At 48.3% G+C, this 21,919-nt stretch overlaps 1 protein-coding gene across 5 annotated transcripts in view; it reads left to right on the top strand.

Moving 5' to 3' along the window:
• SLC49A3 (solute carrier family 49 member 3) overlaps positions 1-11,576 on the top strand; it is a 30,005-nt gene extending 18,429 nt beyond the window's left edge. For 3 of the 5 annotated variants that reach the window (XM_053931291.1, XM_053931289.1, XM_053931288.1), the window contains 3 exons: positions 1,647-1,804; positions 2,821-2,933; positions 4,341-6,410. In XM_053931291.1, coding sequence (XP_053787266.1) covers positions 1,647-1,804; positions 2,821-2,933; positions 4,341-4,492 — 423 coding nt within the window. In that variant the 3' untranslated portion in view covers positions 4,493-6,410. Of the gene's footprint in view, positions 1-1,646; positions 1,805-2,820; positions 2,934-4,340; positions 6,411-11,285 lie in introns of those variants that run through there. The other 2 variants (XM_053931290.1, XM_053931292.1) reach the window with 2 other exon arrangements.
• Positions 11,577-21,919: the final 10,343 nt, after the last annotated feature.

The following is a 21,919-nucleotide window of genomic DNA, read 5'->3' as shown; positions in this document are numbered from 1 at the left end:
GATTTGACAGTCACTGTGGAGCCTGAGACAGACTGATTTGGGATAAAGATAAATAGGATAAAAATAAATCCATATACTGGATCACCATGTTTGCTTACAGACTCCTAAGACCATTCTTTCAAACAAAAAAAGAAAGGGAATTGTAAGTATTTATATCACAAAAATGAACAAGAATGTAATGTTTTTCCAACTCCTGCCTTTAACAGTGGTGAGTGTTAAGGTTGTAACATTAGTGGAAAGGACCTAGTTTTATTCTAGTTCTGAAGTGGTTCCTTGAGGGGGACGAGAGAGAAAGAAGAGGAGAACACTTGGATTCAGCCAGAAGAAGAGTGCACCTCTGGAGAGAGGAGACTTTACACCCATGGGGCCAGGTTACAAGTACTGCACTTGAGCACAGCCATTGCCAATGGGAGACATCACACAGCTGGAATCTGATCACAGCACACAGCACCACAGAGGACCCAGAATGGTGCAGGTTTCTGCCTTCCCAGCAGCCTTATGCTGTGCATTTCTCTTGTGTGATGAAAAGTCGACTTTGTTTACAGGGTGATTATACCTTCCCTGGGACCAAGGCCACAGAGATGGTAGCTCCATTTGGAACAGACAGATAAATGCAATCCTTTTGTCAGTGTAGGACAAGGTGCCTAAAGCACACCATGCATTTTCCCCTTTCATATTCTGGCATTTGTTTTGAGGATGACATGAATACAAGCCAGCTTGCCTGGACTCAGGTGAAGCACTGAGTAGGTAAGAGGCTATGTTAGGAGCAATAAGCAAACCTATTCTTCCTGCCCTTCCCTTCTCACCTTCATCCCATACAGATGAACTGTTAGTTCAAAGAAGTAGAACAAAAAACACCCATTCAAATCTGTTTGATCCCTTTGTGCTTTGAACTCAGATTCCAGACACATAGAATTTTCCTTGACTTAACCAGTTTAGCTGGGCCAGGTTTGCTGCCATGGCAGGACAGACACCTCGTGTTCCTTTGTGGGAATTTATTATATGGTCAAGGAAGGAGGTACCAGCAGCATGCTCAAAGCCATGCTCAAAGCATTGGGTGGACAAGGTCATGCTCTTTCCTCCAGAGTTAGGGACAAGGCTGTTCTAGGCACTAAACTAATCTCCAGGTTTTGTAAATATTTCAGGTGGTTTTTTGTTTGCTTTTTTGTTTGGGTCTTTTGATGTTAAAATCCTAGTGTTACAAATGTGTTTCTGACTGATTTTCCCTATCATTGAGCTGCAGCAACCCAGAATTCTCACAAATAACCTAATGCAAACATAATTTCCAAAATGTTATTTTGCTTTGGGACAAAGGTGTGTGTTTCACTTAGCCCTAGAGAGATGTTGAACATACTACTGTTAAGTTACTGACCAGTGAATTTACTGTATTACAACCACACCAGTGCTTTTCAGATAATTCTGCTGATCCTCTCCTTACTTCAATTCAACAGATAGCTCTCCATTTTGTAGCCTTTTGTTGACTCTAGAGGGCTGAAAGTAAAAAATTGATTTAAGGAAAAGGTAGGGAATATACTGGTGAGTCACCCCCTGAGACTTCCTGCAGGTTAAAGGTTCAGAGACTTTCTGCACAACAGTGCTGACATTGAGACTTTGGTTTTTTTTTTTTTTTTTTTTTTTGCCTGCAGACTTCTCGGTTCAGACATCAGGCCATCATGTTGGCCATCACCAGCTCGCTCTTTGGTTTCTTTGGTTTTGCCATCTACCCCATTGCCATGGAGCTGGCTGTGGAGTGCTCCTATCCCGTAGGAGAGGGCACATCTACAGGCCTGATTTTTGTTGCAAGGTAAGCAGACAGTTAAATCCAATTGACAGATGAGCTTGGGTTCCAACACTCACACACACACAGGAGTGTGGGTGCAGATATAGACATCAATGCTTGCCATCCTGCTGAATGTCTTTCTGGTGTCTGTGCACATGCCCCTGAAAGGGGACCTGGCTGGCTGAGCCATAGAGTTGAAGAGCTAAATATTTTAGAACAGGGAGGATTATGTGGAAGAGGTGCAAGAAAAGCAGTAAGGAAGATGTAGGTCTCCCTTGGTTGGCACAAAGTATGATTTAACCATGCCCAGCACCTCTTGCCTTTGAAGTAGATGGGGACTGCATGCCTGAGAGAGGCACCCATTCCCACAACAGCATAGGGACAAGTAAGTTCCTGGTTCTCTGCTGAGGGAGATGGGGCTCAGAAGTTAATGAGGGACAGTGACTGTCCTTCCAGTTACCAATTTACCTGCCTAAGGCTGGCTCTGGACTTCAGCAGGAATGACTTGCTGGAGCTCTAAGCAGTGACACCAGTGGTCTGATGCCATGTGTTTGTGTCAGGTGGAGGTGCAGCAGCAAGAAACATCAGTGAGGAGCATCAGACACTGTGTTTGAAGGCTGTTCTCTCTCACTGGTTGTGGACTTAGTGACTGCTGCCAGCCAGCTGTGAATGAGGAGGAAGCTGAAGCCATAGCCTTTTGTGTATCCTCAGTCCTGCAGCGAGAAGTGTTTCCAAGTCTCTGCCCAGTGAATATGCCTCAGGTTTTTAACGGGTGTAGTCCAACACTTGCTTGCCTTCAGAGGGAGTATATAGTGATCCTACCGCACTGGCCCTGTGTCTGGAGTTGACCTGGACACCCTGTGGGACAGAATCAGTTAACCAAATGCCTGTGCCAAGGGAATCCAGCAGTAGCTTTCTCTGCTAGAAGAACAATGCTGCAGAAAGAGGCATCATTCTCTTCTAGCTGGGGAAGGTGGCCCTGTCTGCAGCTCTGGTACCTCAGGCAGGTAACATAACTGCATGTTGGCTTCTCCCCACAGCCAGATTGAGGGTGTGATTTTAATGATTCTTCTACAAGCTCTCACTGTCCATATTTCTGAGGATCCATTTTCCACCTGTGCCCTTGACCAGGATGGAGCCCTGGACTGGACAAGTAAGTATGTCCTTGGGAAATGATGCTGGACACTCTGTTGCACCCCATGTACTCCGCACTCTCCTCCAGGTCTCAGTGTGAGGAACCCTGCAAGTCTGATTCCTATTGTAGCATATCTTCTAACCCCCTTTCTGAATCTGATGGTGCACTCCTTGCTGCTCCTGCTAAACCAATCCTGCAAGATTGAAATAGAAAGAACTCTAAGGTGCTGTGAATGCCACTGCTGGCTCTGGGTTAAAACTTCTCTTGCAGAGACTTGAGTTTCATAAAGCTAGAAAGCAGCTGTTCTGAGGGGAAGACACTGTCCATGTAGCATAACCAGGGCCGGTTTTCATATCAGAGGTTACAAGTGCTTTGACTGAAAGCTACATTCCTTTATTCTGCACACACAGCTGCCTGTATTTGTAACATACTCGTATAGCTTTGTCCTTACTTACTCCAGATTTCCCTTCCTTTCTTAGCTGGTCAGAAGAGACAGCAACTGAGATCAACAGGAGCACATAAGTGTTTTCAGTGCAGGCTAAACCCTAGTCTAGATATCTCAGCTGGTTCATGTTTATGTAATACTGACACTTAGGGACACCATAAGCAAAGGCTGACCATCACCTATTAAATATATCCTGCTTGGCTGAGCAGAAACTCCCCAGAATAAGGTCTACTAGCTGTAAGGGATCAAGGCTTCATAATAACTGTCCCCAAAAAGCAATTTGACTGCTTCATCTCTGAAAGCCTGCAATTTGCCATTTAATCAGATCAGAGCTGGATCTTGGGATTAGGTATCCATTCATATTCCTTTTGTGGAGAAGGGGATGAAGATATTCATTTGGGACAGTGGTGAAATTAGAACTACTTCCAGGCTTTGTTGCATAGTCTTTTAGAGATACTTTTTCTTTCCCTTCAGAAAAGATTCTTTAAACACAAATTTGTCATTAATTAAAGTTCATGCAATGTATTTTTCTACACTTTGCTCTCAGATGATATTACAAGAAGCACTACCTGTGAGGACCTGTTCCTTTGTGGAGCTCAACTGATTTGATTCAATCTTTTTTGTAATGTTTTTCACTACTCCCCAAGACACAAATGCGTACACTTACAGAGGGACACACACTCCTACAAATACAATGTCTGCTCTGATGTAAGACCTCCACCCTGGGGGGTCATGCAGGGCAAAGTGTTCTGGAAGCCTTCCACATTTCACCTAAATACTCTTCTTATGCCAGAGTTAGGTAAAACAAGATTTATCTGTTACCAAACTGGTAATGTCCCACTGTGGCCTGCACCCTGTCCTCAGGGGTATCTGTTGGGAGGAGGTCAGACAGACTGTGTCATTTTGGGGAGTTGACCTGTATATTTCTGCACCCATGGAGAGTTTTGGTCTCACTGCCTAAAAGTGTATCTCTCTCACAGCTCCAGTACTGGTGCTGGCTGGCCTCTGCAGCGGTATGGCTTGTTTCTATGTCATCTTCTTCCACACTGACTACAAGCGGCTCCTTGCTGAGACAAGCAGTGATTTGGTCAAGGCAGAAGATGCAGCGACAGCACATGTTCCTGAATCCTAAACAGGCCAAAAAGGGGATGCCAAGGGCCAGGACTCAGGCTAGTGGGCATGGACTAATCCTGAGCTGGTACACTGGGATATCTGTGTCAAGTTGCACAAAAAGCGAGGACTAGAGCAAATAGCACCTTTGCTGTGCATCTCTCAGTCTTGTTTATTTGGGGATCTGGGCTGTTAAGAAAGGCTGTCCTGCCAGGAAGGTCAAAGTGTCAATGGACAACTATGCACGCAACTAACATTTTTAGCTGACTGGATTCAAGCTAAAGAAATGTCACAGTGGAGGGTAGCATCGTATTTCAGCCATTTTAAAATTTTTATGTACGTGGAACAAAGGTGAAAATTTCAGAAAGATGGAAGCTGTGCCTACCACAAATGCAGTGGAAAACTTCTATTTAAGGACTGTGGTACAGCATAACAGCTCTTCCACTCACGTTGGAGCTAATTGTGCCTTTTAGCTAAAGGGCAGTAGAATCTAGAGCATCATTCCATTCCAATGGGGATATGTAAGTATGTGATCTGTAATACAAGTCTGTTACAACAAGTCACTTTTTCTTCTACAAGAAAAGAAAAGCCTTGCCTCTAGTGCTGCCTATAAAAGAAAATAACAGTAAGCAGCAGAAGTTAAATACAACAGCATTTCTCACCCCTCTGCTTCCCTGCTAAATGCTGAGACATTAAGGATTAGTTTGTTTTACTTGGGATTCTGTTTCTTCACCTCTCTTGCAATTTTAGTGGTTTAAGGTTTCCACAAGAAGACAAACTTGCTGGTTTAGTATTTGTGTGATCACTAATGTGATGCTCTCCTATACAGCATCACTCCTTAGGGAATGACACTGTAGTGCTTGGCATGGTGGAAGCTGGCAGAAGAACTGGCAAAGGTGACACTTTAGTGCAGGGACTTGTCATAAATTTCTGCAGGTAACAGGGGGTTTGGGGATGAGACCAAGTAAGAAACAACATCAGAAAACACCTGTTCTCTCTGCAACTGACATCTGTTCTTTAGTGTTAAATGAGATGGGAAGTGACATAAAAGATCCCATTTGGAGTTCAGTTACACTGACAATTTCTGTGGTTACGACTGGATTTTTCATTTTACAGTACCTCCACATTGTAATATCCTGCTTTGAGTTCAGGTCTGGGTGTACTCTTTGAGAAATTCTTACTTTATAATACTTATGTGGTAAAAAAAAAAAAAAAATTTAGATAGTTGGGATTATGTGATGCTTCATGTTATATGTACTTCAAGGGAATCTGAGTACTTGCTGATTAAGGGACCTTGTTGCAGACTGAACATGAGACTAACTTCATCCAGTCTAGCTAGAAGACAATCCCAATACTAAGAATACACTGTGCCTGAGGAACACTATAAAAGGAGCTCTCTCAGTGCCTGAATTCTCTTCCCCATTAGCCACTGGAAGGCTCTCACTTTTAAAAACACATTTGCATCCTTCTAAGGAGCCTGCTTGTTCCTACAGCTCCAGATGTGCTCTCACTAGTAAGTACTGATGTTTGTCAAAAGGAGCAGGAAAGAAGTCTGAAACCAAAGTGAAACAATATTGTTTAAACTTGTCAGAGGAATGAGCTCTCTTTTGCAAAACCAGGTGGTCAGTTCTGCAGCCCTGGAACTAACACACCAAACATATTAACGCCAAATTTACCTGCCACTTCTGAATTCTACTGTATTGGGAAGCAAGAAGCACTTGATACTTTATAACTTTATATATTTACAAATGTTTATGTTTTTTTTAATAAAGGGTGGTTTAAGAAAGGATTAACCTCTTTTTGCTGTATCAACTTTTAAAAAGTATTTTATAGATGCAAAAGTGTGTTGAATCTGCTGTGCAGCACAAAGCAAAGGCCCCTGTGTTTGCTAGATGTGCTTACACTGACAATGTATGAAATATAATCTCAGATTAATCTCAGATTCTTAAAATGATCATGTGAAACTGGCTGTAGGTTAAACTATGGTTAGCTCTATTTTGAAGGATAGGTTAAAGGAGTAAAGAAATACTGATAGCAACTGTCTCCAAAACCTGCTGTTACCCCGGTGAGAGAGTCTGTCTTGCGCCAGCTGAGACACTATTATCTTCATCCAAGCACATAAAAGAGATTATAAAAAGGGGAGACTTTTCTGTCTGCTAATGCATGAGACATAGAGGTGTGTGAGGCTCTTTTTGGATTCCTAATGAGTAGTTGCTCCCTCACTCTGGTTTGCCATAATACCCTGACAGCCTGACACAAAGGTGTGATGGCACTGCCAAGCAGTGAGGCTGGACAGCTCATGCAGGTACCTGCTTTGCAGTATCAGCTCCTCCTGCTGGCTCAGCTAACTTCATATTTTGTATTTATAACAAAAGAGGCTCGAGTGTCCATGCTAGTCTGTAATTACCGCCACAGCTGAAGGAGACTTTCTGCTGTGTACTCTTCTCTTCAAGACTGTATAACTGATCTGTCTCACAGCTCACTTATAGATGTGCCTTTCCTTGGAAAACCTATGGAAAATGTGAAGCTGAAATCTTAGCAGAACAGAGGGATTTTGATGTTAAGGCATGGGCTAGGTATGCTCGGGACCTGTGTCCTTTCCCTGCCAAAGGAGTGGCCTTCCATGACCACAGCAGAGACCTCTACAATTAGGTCTGTAGGTGTCACTGGAAAACTGCAGAAAGCCTCCTGCAAAGGTGAACCATCCTGGCTGTGGTTGGGTCTCACTAGAGCCCTTCTGTTTTTGTGAAGTCAAAGGAGAGGCAATGGGACAGTCATGTCACTGGTCCCATCACAGCAGTGGATCAGAGAGAAGCCCTCTGAAACAGGCAGAGATATACAATCTTGCTGTGGCTGCAGTCTGAGGTCTGCAGTGCAGCTTCTCCCTACAGCAGTTCTGTCTGGGTGGTGACAGCAGACACCACCAGGATAGATAGGACAGATCTCAGATTGCAAGAAGAGACACGTTTCTCCTGGGGCATGGACAGGCAGCAGACCTGCATGCAGAGCATGTGCTCAGGTGGTGCACCTCTTGCAGCAGGTGGCTGAGCTGCAGAAGGCAGTGAGAAGGCTGCATAACATCAGGGAGACTGAAAAGGTGTTAGATAGCTAGTCCCAAGCTCAGCCTGCAGTGGCCCCATAAGCTGACGACCAAACAGCCAGAAAAACTCCCTCACTAGCACATACAGAAGGGAGGAGTTAATAATGCAGAAGAATGGAAGCTTGCAATGGCAAGGACCACAGGGGGAAGAGACTTCCCTGAAGCCTGAAGTGCCCTTGCATAACCACTGTGTTTCCCTGTGTACTGAAGAGGAAAGACCTGTCACATCAGGAGAGGCACTGGAGCTGAGTAAGGCAGCCCCATCTGGCCCCACATCACAGCCAGTGCAACTAAGAAAAGGCAATGGGTGGTAGCAGTAGGTGACTTCTGAGAGGTTCAGAGGTACTGAGAGACCTAACACACTCTCTAGAGAGGTGCTGCTTACTGGGGAATCATAACAGGGATGTCACTGATAGGCTGCTGAGCCTTGTACCGTCTACTGACTATTACACACTGCTGTTTCATTAATTCCCCTCTCAAAGGGAAGGTGTTCAAAAGGGCCAGTCAGGTCTGGTAAATCAACAAATGGTTACAGGCTGGTACCACAGTCAGGGTTTCAGCTTCTTGGACCACATGACTCACCTTGACAAACTGGCTGTACTGAGGGCTCATGGGGTCCGTCTGTCAGAGAAGTGGAAGAGCATCTTCCAAAGCCATAGGCTTGCCAGGCAGGTGAAGAGGGTTTTAAATTCAAGATGTCAGGAGATGGGAACCTCAGTCCCTCTTGGTCCTTCCAGTCTGATGGCAAGTCAGCAAGAGATGCCCAGAGCTTGGAGCAGGTCAGGAGGAGAATACATGAAAATTCATGAAGGAATTCCTGACACTCCAGCCAGTAAGTCAGCTTCATCAGGGACTAAATTTAAATGCCTTTGTGCCAACACACACATCACAGGGAATGAACAAGAGGAGTTAGAGATGGGCTAACAGGCACCACAGAGATATGGTGGGATGGCTCCTATGACTCAAGTGTTGAAATGAGAGGTTACAGACTCTTTTGAAAAAACAGGCAGGAGAGACGAGGAAAGAGTGTTGCTCTCTGTACCAAGAACATGCTGAAGTGGATCGAGTTCTGCCCTGGGATGGATGAGGAGCCAACTGAGAGCCCACGGATCTGGATTAAAGGCAGGGCAGGGACAGGTGACAGGTGACATTATAGCAGGAGCCCACTACAGGCTGCCTGACTAGGAGCATTGAGCAGATGAGTCCCTCTATATACAGATAGGAGCAGGCTCACATTCACAAGCCAGGTCCACAGGTGGGACCTGAACCACCTTGACAGCAGTTCAAGGGAAAATACAGCAGTATATAAGCAATCTGGGGGCTTTCTGGAACTCAATGATAATTTCCTTCTCCAAGTGATAGAGAAGAAGGAGACATGCTATGCAGGATCTTGTTCTCACCAAGAAGGAGAGGCTGGTGGGGAATGTAAAGCCCAGGACAGTCTGGGCTGCAGTGATCATGAAATGGTGGAGTTTGAGATTTTCAGGGCAGTGACAAAGGCGCACAGCAAGCTCACTACCCTACACCTCAGAAGAGCAGATCTTGGCTTCTTCAGGGGTGTTTAGGGATAAAGTCCTGGAGGGAAGAGAAGCCCAAGAATGCTGGTTGATAATTCAAGGATCATCTCCTTCAAGCTCGGCAGCAGTACACCCCAGCAAGGAGGAAGTCAGGCAAAAAAACACCAGGAGGCCTACACAGATGCCAGGAACCCCTGGACAAACTCAAACACAACAAGGAAACACACAGAGGATGGAGGCAAGCATAGGTAGCCTTGGAAAAGTGCAGAGAGATTGTCCAAACTGCCAGGGATCAAGTAAGGAAAGCTAGTTTTTGGCCTGGTTTTTGGTCGCAGAGGAGACCACAGAGGTGGTATCTGTGAAAAACTGCTGGAAACTTCCACTGTGTCCAGCAGAGCCAATCCCTGATGGCTCTGAAGATGAATATGCCACTGGCCAAGGCTAGAGATGATGGTAATGCCTCTATGATAACATTTTTAAGAAGAAACCAAAACAATGGTGGGAGCACAGTTTTAATTCCAGCCAGAGAAGAGAGGGAGGTGAGAACATGTGAGGCACCAAGGTCAGTGAAGGAGGAGGGGGAGGAGCTGCTCCAGGCACCGGAGCTGAGACTCCCCTGCAGGCTGTAGTGAGACAATGGTGCAGCAGCTCTGCCCCTGCAGCCCATGGGGATCCACGGGAGATCCACCCGCACCCCATGGGGCAGGTGCCACTGCCAGGAGTGGGTGGATGCCTGGAGGAGCTGTGATTCTGTGGGAGACCTGGTGGAGAAAGGGGGCCCTTGCTGCCAGGCTGGAGCAGCCTGTCCTTGGAGGACTGCACCCTATGGAAGTGTGACCCATCCCACAGCAGTTTTGGGAGGACTGTTTGCCCATGGGAGGGACTTGCATTGCAGCAGCTTTGGTAGGACTGCTGCTTGTGAGATTTGGAGCCATGCTGGAGAAGTTCACAGAGAACTGTGTTCCATGGGAAGGGACCCCATGGTCTCACAGGGGAAGAGTTCCTCTCCGTGAGCAACAGAAGAAAACCTCGGGTGATGAACTGACCAAAAATGCATGCCCTATCTCCCTGTGTCTTCAGTGGGCAGGAGGGAGCAGCTGGGCGAAGAAAAGGTGTTTTTAAGGGCTTATCTTACTTCCCATTATCCTCTGATTTTTTTAGTAATAAATTTCACTTTGTATCTCTAAGCCAAGCCTTAGATCCTGATCCTTAACTCATGAAGTCATTTCTGTCCTCTGCCTAGCTGTAGCAGAGGAGGGTGAGGCAGCAGCTTTCATGGGTGCCTGACACTTGGCCAGTGTCAAACCATGACAAGTCCTCATAGACACAAATCTGGCCAGGGACAACAAGGAATGCCCTGAGTGATGACCTGGCCTTTAGGTAGGAAGGGGTGGGGGATGGACACAGCGTGCCAGGAGAACGATTCATTCTGGGTCAGATGGTAAGACCCCTAGAGTGATCTTAATCTCTACGGGAGTGTACTTGGTGTCCCCAAGGTCCCAACAAGGTACCTACAGTCAGTCCAGTGTAAGTTTAAGGCATGTCCAAGATCAACCTTTATTTCATGCCAGTCCTGTGAAGTAAAAGTCATGGAATGGGTGAATTCAAATCAAAAAGGCTCTCTTTTACTTTTGGTAGTAATGAACCCAGAGGGTTCTGGGAAAGCATCCTCTGTTGCAACCTCATCACAGTCCACCCCATTTATTTCAACATGCGGGGCAGGTCCGTGCTCTTTATCTAGTTTTTTGCCCGTGTCTCTCCTCCTCCTTCCCCTCCCCTTACGGCTGGTGGTGCTTTCCCCAGAAAGGGGCACTGAAACATCATGTGTCCCTCCTGTTTGCAATGAAAACATTTCTTTTTTGATGGCACCGCCAACAAGGGGACAGTAGCTGGTGTTGCGAATTTTTTTCTTGGCCCGAGTCTCCTAGGTTGGTCGCCTTGTCTCAGTACTGCCTTTTTAGTGCAGTCCTCGATAAGAAGGTCCAGGGTCGGCAGTGGTGTTGAAGGGAGCCCCAAGATGATCTTTTGGCAGATACTGTTGGTGTTACTCATCGCCACCTCTAAGATGATTTCTTCTTGCACCTCAAGGTTCTCCACTCTCCTCTCCACCACTGCACAGACCCAGTCTACAAAATGTAGAAAAGGCTCAGATGGTGATTGCCTCAGGGAAATATAACTTTGCATGGGTTCTTTTCTAGGCATGATTTGAAAAGCTTTTCAGCTGTTTCTTGGACTTGCTTCAACACTGACTTTGGAAGTCCCCCCACCTGCTTGTGAGCCTGCACCCAGTCATCCTCATCGGCTATGTGGTCTAAAGAGATGTCACTGCCATTGGCATCGGTGGCACACGCAGGAACCTGCAGAAGCCTTGGAAGGAGGTCCCCAAGTAATCTCTTTCAAGTCCGTTACCACCATTTGTACTCTGATGGAGAGAGCACACAAGAAAAGTCTTTTCAAATCACTAGGGACCAGGACATTGGATGAAAACGTTGCCGTTAAAAGGCTCCTAAAGTATTCACTTTTGTGGCCAAATTCCTTTTGTGCTCTGCAGAGTTCCTTAATGTTCTACTAGGAGAAAGGCTCCCATTTGGGATGCCCTCCCCTACTATTGTAGATGACTGGTGTGGCAAAGAATAGATCTTTCTCTTCTGCGTTCCCAGACACCTCACTTCCGGTTCCCATGACATCATGAGAACTGGAAGGAGTGGTGTGGGAATCCAGAAGAGGGTGGGCTGACCTGAGGGGATGAGGGGTGGAGACTAGGGCAGAGTTAATAGAGGAGTAAGGAATTAAAGGTGACATGATGGAGGGAGGAGTGATAGGTGGAGCAATGGGAGGAGCCAAATTAATTTATTCAAAGGAAGGGGAGGCACTCAAGGAATGGGAAGAGTTGGGGGACAGGAAGGGATCAGATAATTGGGAAGGGACAGGGAGAAAGGGATTATGGGGAGAAGAAGCATAAGTGGGGGGCCATGCCACCTGGCATCCGCCATCTTGTGCCTTTTCTTTAGGGATGGAGAGAAAACCGTCTTCGGGACAACTTTTGGGATTTTGAACTGGGAAAATAGGAGAGGTCTGAGGTGCTAGGGTAAGATCCCCGAAAGTGTGGCATCACTGTCGGGGCCAAGGTACTGAGGAGGTTGCAGAGAGCCAGGGAGATGGGGGCAACTCTGTGCGTCTCGGCGGGTTGCTCCCCCCAGCCCACCCCGTGTAAGGCAAGAGGGATTGGGAGAAGGGGGTGAGGGACGAGGGGTTTTTGGATGAATTTGGGATAACTGGGAAGATTGTTTTCCTACTTTTCCTTCCTGGTCTTTCACGATTGCATCGATTTGAACAAAGAAAAAAATCTATATCCACTGAGGGATTGTCCTCTGTTGTCAAAATGGCGAGCTTTGTGCCCATGGCATTCCAAAATGCAACTTTCTTAACCTCCTCAGAGGTAACTTTCGGGAAGTGGAAAAACAGCCATCAAAAAAACTTCTTTAATGAATCTTTAGAAAACATCATTCCCCCTCCCACCAGGGTTCCCTCAACTTGGAAGTAAACCTCCCTCTCCTGTGCCGACAGCCGAGCACCCATACTGCCGAAACAGCACTAATTCCACCCTTTCTCGGAGTTAAATAGGGGAAAACTGAAAGTAAAAAAGGGCCCAGGGAATCACCAGGGGTGGAATGCTAATACTGTGCGCCATGCCTCCCCTCCCTTGGGAGTGCACCCACCCTACACTTGAGCCCCTGGCCGGGTCCACTCCAGCCGCCAGAGTACTCACCACACCAACAACCCCTGGAAAGAAAAACCATGAAGAAGGTCCTTGATCTGGGAAGAGGTCCTCCTGGGTGCCTGGAGGAGAGTTGTCTCTTCCTCCCCTGGGAGCACCACTGACCAAAAGGCAACATGCTCACATGGGGTGCTGATAATCCATAAGGCTTCACAGCCCCGACCACGCTGGTCCAGGGGACACCTATTTGACAAGGTCCCACAAAAGGGGGAGGGCCACATGTTGGGCGCCAGCTGATGTGGTTCCGTTGGAGATATTCCCAGGCTAGCCCTCTCCTGGACTGCGCCAAGAGTGGCCTCTCCCTATCCACCCTGAGGTGGGTCTGGGTAGCGGTATGAGAAGGGCTGCTTGGCACCCAAAACAGCTGAGCTGCTCTCTACAGTTACCGATCTTAAAAGGCACCGAGGATCAAAATAAAGAAAAGGGAGGGCTCCCTTGCATGAGTTCACAAGAGGTTTATTCTCAAGAGGAGTCAGAGGCAAAGAACCAAGAACAACAGAGTACAGTGTAAAGTGGGGAGGTAACCAGGGGAGGGTATGGACTTCAACCAATTGCAGGGAGCCAGGGGAGGAGTACAAGGCGGGGAATACAGTGCCTAGACGAATAGGGAGTAACAGGAGAGGAGAACAGTTTGAATACACCAATGAGTTCTCAGGGGATATACAAGTGACATGGAAGGTTCTAGGAGCAAAGATGGGGCAACAGTGATGGACAAGGGAGGAGGGCAGGGTTTACCATGATGGGCATGGAAAGGCCTGGAACAAAGGGCAGGTCTTTGGGAAGATGGACAACAGAGGTGGGAGAATACGACTCAGGGACAAACCATCTGCATAGCAGTAACGGAACAAACCATTGCAAACTTGTAACAGAAAAGCACACCATGCCACATGTTCTGTGGAAGATATCTAATTGCATGTGTTCCACCGTCAGGTATGAAACTGCAGAGTATCTTTAGGTAAGTCAGGGTTGGTCACTTTTGGGTCCAGTTGCATTCTGCAAGAGTCCTCTTGTCTCACACATTACCATAAAAGAAGCCAGGCACAATGGAGGAAAATCAGAAGACATAAAACAAACTTACTTTAACCTCTCTCCTCAAAGTGCTTTTGTGCCTTAACACCATTCTCTCCATGACTAGCAGCCACTCAGGACCACAGGCAGCAATGCTAAAGAGGTGGCATCTGCTACATGGTACTCATAGCTGACTGAGCACTGAGCTGCATACTCACAGGGTGGGAAATGAAGATATGATGAACAGCATGCAAGAATGAATCATTAGCAAAAACTGTGTTGTTACAGAATAGATCTGCAATTCCCCACCTGATAGATAAATACACATATATCCAGACATCAGTCCTGGTTTGGGTTGCTGTGTTTCTCCAAACCTTCCTCCACAGGTCTCCATGCCACTTCCCTTTGCAGGCTCCTGCAGGTCAGATTCTCAGAAAAGTTTGAGAAATGTGACAGCCTTCACTGAGCCTTGTCTGGCACTGAGGAAATGCAGAGGAAAAGAAACTATAAGAGATGCTGGTGTACCTATCATGCAACCTCTTCTTAACCCACTTTTTCCTTGCCAAGCAAGTTGTGAGTAGAAAAGGGGAGGTCCCACTCAGGGGCTGCTGTTTCTGGAAGCATGAGGTGTGCAAAGGGGAGACATGGAGGGGCTGAGGAAGCACTGATGGGCAGTGCTTGGTGTCAGCATGGACAAGACAAAAGCACTCAGGCTTTTTAAGTCAGCTGGGGTTTGACAGAGGCAGGCTTCATTCTACCAGTGTCATCTGGGATGAGTGAGCTGTCCACCCTGCAACAGGGCAGAGTCTTCAGTTGGGCAGAGGGGCTCTGCTTCCTAAAGACATCTTCAGCCCTGAGGTGCTGACTCCACATGAATTCAGGAGCTTGCAAGTGTCTTGAAGGTGTCCTCAGCTTCCTGACTAGTCCCACCAGCAAGGCTGCAAAGGAGCTGGAGAGTCAATCTGAAGCTGTTCCTCTGCTGACAGTCACCAATACTTCCCTGGGTTCCCCCAAGCTGTCACAATGGTCAAAGCTCCTGTGCGTAAAGCAGCAGCCCCTCCATATAGATGGGTAGCACTTGTATGCACACTGCTTTGTCTCTTCCCTCCCTTCCTTGTCCAGCAGTCTTCACTCCCATTCTTGCCCCCAGTGAGGGAAGACAGCACTTCCTACCTGTTCTGACTTGGTGCTTAATGTTTGCACCAGGAACAGAGACTGTGCATGCCCAGCACAATACTGTTGATCCTCCAGATGTAGCAGGAATGGGGGATGATGATGCAGCTCGGGGAGTTCATGGCCTGGCCTCCCCCCAAATGAGTGCTCCTCCCCTGCTTGGAGGAGAAAGAAAAGAACATAGAACTGAGAAAGTTACACATCCAAACATCAAACTGTTGAAGCATCCCTTGCCTAAGTCTATCACTTTGTCACTCCACAGTAATTTCAAGATCTTTTTGTAGTTGCCTGTGGGCTAGAGAGAGCTTCCCAAAGGCTTTTATTAAGCCAACAGCATTGCTACCACAGCCAGAAAGGAATGACATGCAAAGCTGTTGTTGTTTAGCAGTATTGCTCTCAGTGCTTGGCCCCAGGGACTTCAGAGGATTTTCTCTGGCTGGGTCACTCAGGAGTCACTCTCACAGCAACAGAGGTGATCTGGGAAGAAAAATTCCTTCATGAGAGACCTGGGAATTTATTCTATCCCTCGTAAGGTCCTTTTCTATCATGACACCCATTGCTGCAGCACCAGTGATGGAGCAGCTCAACATCCCCAGCTGCCTCCAGACCTCATAGCACTCAGCAAGTGTGGCCATGGAGCTGGACAGGAGGTGGACAACTGTCATCCCATCTGCCTGGGCAGCTAGGATGAGGCCAGCTGTGCACTGCTGTGGCTGCTTTGCTTCTGCTGAGTGTGCCTTCTGCAGTGGGAACAAGCCTGAGTACCCTCTCTGCAAGAGGAGGGTGACCTCCATCCTGTACTCGGTGTGGGGGGATGACAGCTTTGAGGAGCATGTCATTCCACCCCACACGGCACCATCAGACATGTTCCACCTGAGAGGAGGAGGTCCCCCGTACCCAACTGCCCCCATCTGCACAGCCCTGCCGCGCCCTGGCTGTCAAGTGTGAAGACAGCCACCTCCAGCGGCTGAAGGTGAGTACAGCAACTGGAACTGCAATGTGTGAAGCTGTACTCATTGGCATATGCCCTCATTCAAAGAGAAATTTAAAAAACAAAACAAACCGACCAAACAAACAAAAAAAGAACAAACAAAAAAACAACAAAAATACAAAAAAAAACCACAAAAAAACCCAACAGATCTAACACAAAAATAATGGACTCTGCTCCAGGTTTGCATTTCTGCAGTTGATACCAGGGCAGATGTTTCCAGCCAAGGGGACTCCACAGTCAGACTCCACCACTCAACCTCGCAAGTCTTCCTTCTCAGTACACCCTGTGCCCTACATCCCAGGGCTCTGCTCTCCTACCAGCTTGCACTGCCCACTGCAGCCTCACCACAGCAGTGCCCAAATCCGTCCTTCTGCCTGGAGTGATGACTTGCTGCTGCATTGGCCCAGGGCTGTACCTTGCCAAGGCAGAAGCCCCAAAAAATTCAAACAGTGCAGTTTGCAGTGAAAGAGAAGTGAGTGAGTGTTCAGAACAGGTAAATGAGAAAAGAAAGACCCAAATGATTAATATAATTTATTCAAGCCATTGTTAACCTTTCCTTTTCTTGGCTGGTGAATAAAACTGTATTGAGTGGGAAGGCAGAGGAGCTCTCCTGGGGAGCCAGGCATTGTGCAAAATCCTTTGGTGTGAAGGTAGCACCTATCTTACACCTATCATAGTACCTATCTTATCTAGAAAAGTTGCACAGAACCTACCAGGTAGTTGTAAAACTTTATGGCCATTGTGAGCCATTTCCATTTTGCAGGAAAGCAGCACACCTCAGTGTTTAAAGCAGTCCACTTAGACAATCCTCCTCATAGAAAAGAACCCAAATTTTGGGTGCTTTGAGTAGAATTGGCAGGATACGGAATCTTGTGGAACCAGCAAGAGCTATGGCACATTGTGGTATATTTGGGGTTTGGTGAGACATGTATGGAACCTTTGGCTTGGCCTTGGAGAAGTCTGAGAAAGTCTTGGGAGGGTTTAGGGTTTAGGTTGTTTGTAGACATTTTAGATGAGTCTTTGGGGGCAGTTGGCTGTGATTTGAGATGCATTCCTGGCCCAAAAGAAAGGTTTCAGGGTGTTTAGTAGCTGCAGACCTGGACACAGGGTATTGGAACTTTTGGGAGCCATGGACAAGCTTGCAGTTGTTTCGTGGCTCCTGGAAGGGACTTACGGATGTTTTGTGGACTACAAAAAGGGTTTATGGGGTATTTGTAGGAAATTATGGTTTGTGGGTCTTTGAAGAACGACTTTCAGGGATTCAGAAGATGGGGTTGGGAACTTTGGGGTTGTGAGGCAGGTTTGGGGGGGTTTTGAGGGTACCCTACTTGAGTAGGGTTTGCAGGTATTCATGACACCTAGATGACATTCTCCAGGTCCCATTCAGAGGACCATTCAGAAGTATTTGGATGCCTTGAAAGCAGTTTTGGGAGTGTACTCTGACAGGATTGGAGAATACCACAGATACTCAGGTAGGCTGTGGGGATAAGTGGAGGTACCCTGGAACAGGACTTAAGAGGGTTTTGGGCTGCTGGCATGGCAAGGGCATGTTGGGGACATTTAGGTAGGGTGGGGAAGCTGCTGAGCAAGGCTAAGAGGGAGGGGACTAGAGTAGGGTTGGGGATGCTTTGGGGCCCTGGGACAACGCAGGCATCCTGGGGATTAGTCAGGCAGGGATTTGGGTCCTGAAGCTCTTACATCCAAAGGAAGGCTACAAAGATGGTTGAAGAGCCTTGAGGAGGGGCCATATGAGGAAAGACTACTTGATCTGTTCAGCTTGGAGGAGATTGAGGCAAAACCTCACCCCACTGTTCAACTTCCTTGTGAGAGAAGGTGGAGGGGGAGGCACTGATCTCCCTGGTGACCAGTGACAGGACCTGAGGGAATAGGGTGAACTTGTGTCAGGGGATGTTTAGTTTGGATATCAGGAAACGGTTCTTCACCCAGAGGGTGGTTGGGCACTGGGACAGGCTCTCCAGGGAAGTAGTCACAGCACCAAACCTGACAGAGTTCAAGAAGCATTTGGACAGTGCTCTCAGGCACCTGGTGTGATTCTCTGGTATAGTGCTGCGCAGGGCCAGGAGCTCGGCTGGATGATCCTCGTGGGTCTCTTCTAAGTCAGAACATTTTGTGTTTCTGTGATTATGTGAGGCCGAGTCTTGGGGGCCTCAGGCAGAGAGCTCTTGGTGTTTGAGGTGTGGGGCTGGTTCGGGCTTTCCTGGGGGCCCCAGCGATAACCAAGAACCCCGAGGTAGTGTGGGGAGCCTTTTTAAACTGAGCACATGCGTGGCAATGGGCTGGCTCAATGCTGCAGGGACATGCTCCGGGAACGTCTTTACCGCTCCTCCAGATCCCGCCAGCAGAGGACATCCCGCGCTGTCCCTCAGCGCCTCAGCAAGCTCCCGCCGCAGCAGCACCGGCTCCCTGCGGTGCCGCCTCAGGCAGGCGCTCTCCCCGCCTCAGGCCCTGCTCGGGGTGCCAGCGGCCACCGCAGAGGGGCAGCGGTGCGGCGCGGGTCATCCCGGGAACAGCGCGGGGAGGCGGAGACCCCGCTGCAGCGGGGAGCACGGAGGGGCGAGGGTGGCCATGGGGCCGCGGCTCCGCAGGCCGCGCGGCCGCGCACATACCCCTGGGTGTACCCGCAGCGCCGCGGGCGCCGAGGGGACAGCGCGCGTGTGCCGGGCACGGAGAGACACGGACGGTGGAGGGACGCTGCCCTGCAACGAGAGGGAGAGGGAGAAAGAAGGGCAGGGAGCGAGGAGTGGGGCTGTGTCCGAGAGTGGAAGGGAGGGACTGGGAGAAGAAAAGGGATGGTGAGACAAGAAGTGGGGATAGAGAGAATGAAATAAGGACAAGGAAGGGAGGAGGAAGAGAAGAAGGAGGGGGAGAGGGCAAAAGGGAAGCAGGGATAAGGAAAGAAGTCTGGGGACAGGGAAATTAAGGGCTAAGAAAATACACAAAAAGGATACAGAAACAAGCCTGGTAGTAGGAGGAAGAGAAATTGGGAAAGAGAGGGGCAGAGTGAAAAAAACAGGAAGTGGGGCAGAAACAGAGAAGAAAAGGGATAGAGAGCAGGAAGGAAGCACAACGGAAAAGCAGGAGAGGAACACTGATATGGAGAAAGAAATGTAGAGATGGGAAGTAGGACAGATAAGAAGATCTGCAGGTCTCGGGGATGCACTTGCACATGAGCACAGACCCCATCTTGGCTGAGTCTCTGTCAGCAGGGCCAGAGGCTGGCATTGCTCCCTCACCAGCTCAGCATCCACCATGCCCAGTGGTGCAGACCCCAGCACCCAAGGAGGGGAAATCATCCTTTCAGCTGAGCTCTGGTATGATGCCCTACACCTCTATTCTTTTCCTCTTGTGTGGGGAAAGTACAGAGCAGGGACTGAAAAATCAGAGCCTGAGCCCTTGAGGATGAGAGGCTACTGCAGGCCTGCCTGACAGGGCTGGAGTTTCTTGCACCTTGCTTTTGCTGTGCAGCTTTTTCCATGTGTCATTGGAGCATGCAGAGCTCAGGTCTCAGCTCCATTGTTACCTCCACCCACCCACAAGGCATCTGCTGCCTGCAAGAGTGGGGAGCCATGAGATCCCTAGTTCATGCAGACCCTCCTGACACCATCTGCCTCCTTTTGCACCAACAAAAGGAGTGGACCCCTCTATATCTCACTTCCTTGGCTTCCTCATCCCAGCATCCAACAGAATTAGGATCACTCCAACCCAGCTCCCTGCTTAACCAGCCAAGTATTCATATGCTGCAGTACTTTCCTATCCTCCAGCATCTCCAGCCTCACCAGCAAGGTCATTTGGCCTGTGCATATGTGGCCTGGTGTCATGCACCTTCCTTGGAGAAGAGCTGAACCCACTGAGTGGTCTCTGCAGCTTGACATGCATGGTGAAACCCTGGTCATGTAACTTCTGAACAATCCACTATATCCACTCCAGCACTTGACACTTTTGCCAGACTTCCCCAAATCACTCATAACTCATCCAAACCATTCCTGGGATAAGACACTTTCCAACACCTCCTGCATTACAAGGGCTTTCTTCATCCTCCTTTCTCCATCCTCTTGCTCAGCTGTTAAAGTGTGATTGTGGCCAGTTGTCCTTTATCTCTGTTCACTCACAGCATGAGGTGCTGAGGTTTGGCTTGGAAGTCAAGTCAGTGCTAGGAGGGCTGACTGGGCAAACTCAGCAGCGAGCATGGTGAAAGGTGGTAGAAGAAGATCTGTCTCATCTGCAGACAAACCCATTCACAGAGGAAGGTTACCTAGCTGAATTGTACCATTGTGACCCAGAGGAGACACAGCCTCAAGAAGAAAAGGAACAAGTCACATAACTTCAAAAGATCAGAACACAGTCTGAACCACTAGGTAGAGCTTTGACATGGACCTTGTCTATAAGCCCCAGTCTGCAGCAGTCCATCCCAGCAGTCCATGCCCAGGAAAATGGCAGTGAGAGAAAATGTCTGCCTCCCAGCTCCTTGGTGAAAAATCCTGATTTCTGTATTCATGTCACCTGCTTCTGTAGGAGATGGGGACTCCTACAAATGGAGCAATGAAAACATCCAGAGCTGAAGAGCAGATGTGCATCCTTACTATAGGATCTTAGCCAGAAGGGCCTGGTTTTATCTTCTCTGGGAAAGCCTTTTGCAGTTGCAGCACAATTCAGGTGAACATGGGAGAGGACGAGCACAACAGACTTGCACTATAATCTCATTCTGGCTGTATCCTTCCTTAACAACAGCCTGTGAGAGAAACACACCTCCAGGCCCCTGCACTGATGACAAAGCCTATGTGAGCAGCGATCCGAACAAAGAACCTGGTTGCAGCTCAGTAGTGCAGTAAGTTATGTTTTCTAGACTCCACGGTGTATATTTGGTTGTCAGACATGCTCATTTTTACCATGCAACATGGTTAAATGACTGTCTGTGGAATAAAGCAACCCAGGCATTTTGGAGAATTCACTTGTAGCCTAATTTTGAAATGTGGTTAAGAGCTGAGGAGTGCAGAAAAGGAGTTGGATTGCAAAGCCTCTGGTTTCTGCCTGTCTGCATTTGCAGGCTCAAAGTGGGATGTTGCAGCACCAAGTGTCCTACTTGCAGAGAGCCATGATACAGGTAGATTTGCCATCCTTGTGAGATCAGTGACCTTCAGCTTGTGCCCCTGTGAGTCATTTGCAAAATAGAGATCTCTGTTGAGGCAGCCAAGGCACTCAGGAGTCACTCTTGCAGAAGCAGAAATTATCTGGGAGGGGAAAACACTATCTGGGGAGCGTCCTGAGGGATGTGGGTATTACTTCCATCCATCCTTAGACCAGACAACAACTGTGGCCTCACTTTTCTAGCGCAACAATTGTTGCTGCAGTGTCACTGAAAGGCGGTGAAGTGGTTTGTCATCTCCAGCGGTCTTCAGACCCCAAAGCACATGGCAAGCATGGCCATGGAGCTAGACAACTGCTGTCCCATCTACCTGGACAGCTGGGATGAGGCCACTTGGCTGCCCCCAATCTCCATTGCCCTGCAGCACTATCAGACCTGAGAGTAGGACTGCCTTCTGCCCCTAGATCCCACAGCACTGCAGTAGTCCTGCCATCAGCCATGTGGCCACTGCCCTGGGGTCAGTGAGCATCTCCTGTACTACATTTCAGCATCCCTTCTCTACCTTGCTGTTCTCTACCACCTGCTGTCATAGTAGCACTGGGAGCTGGGGCAGCTCTTTGAGGATGGTAGGAAGCAGCAACAGTGCAGTGCCTTGTCCCATCCAGCCTGCACTACTTTGGCCCGAATGAGGCTTTGTTCCAGCTTCTATGGGCCTCCCTGCACAGGCACATAAGGAGCTTTGCCCACTGGCTTATTGACACCATCACACACAGGCTCA

The sequence above is a fragment of the Vidua chalybeata genome, chromosome Z, assembly GCF_026979565.1.
Source record: "Vidua chalybeata isolate OUT-0048 chromosome Z, bVidCha1 merged haplotype, whole genome shotgun sequence".
Taxonomy (NCBI): domain Eukaryota; kingdom Metazoa; phylum Chordata; class Aves; order Passeriformes; family Viduidae; genus Vidua; species Vidua chalybeata.
Note: the sequence above shows the minus strand (reverse complement) of the source record. Positions and strands in the feature narration are given on the sequence as shown.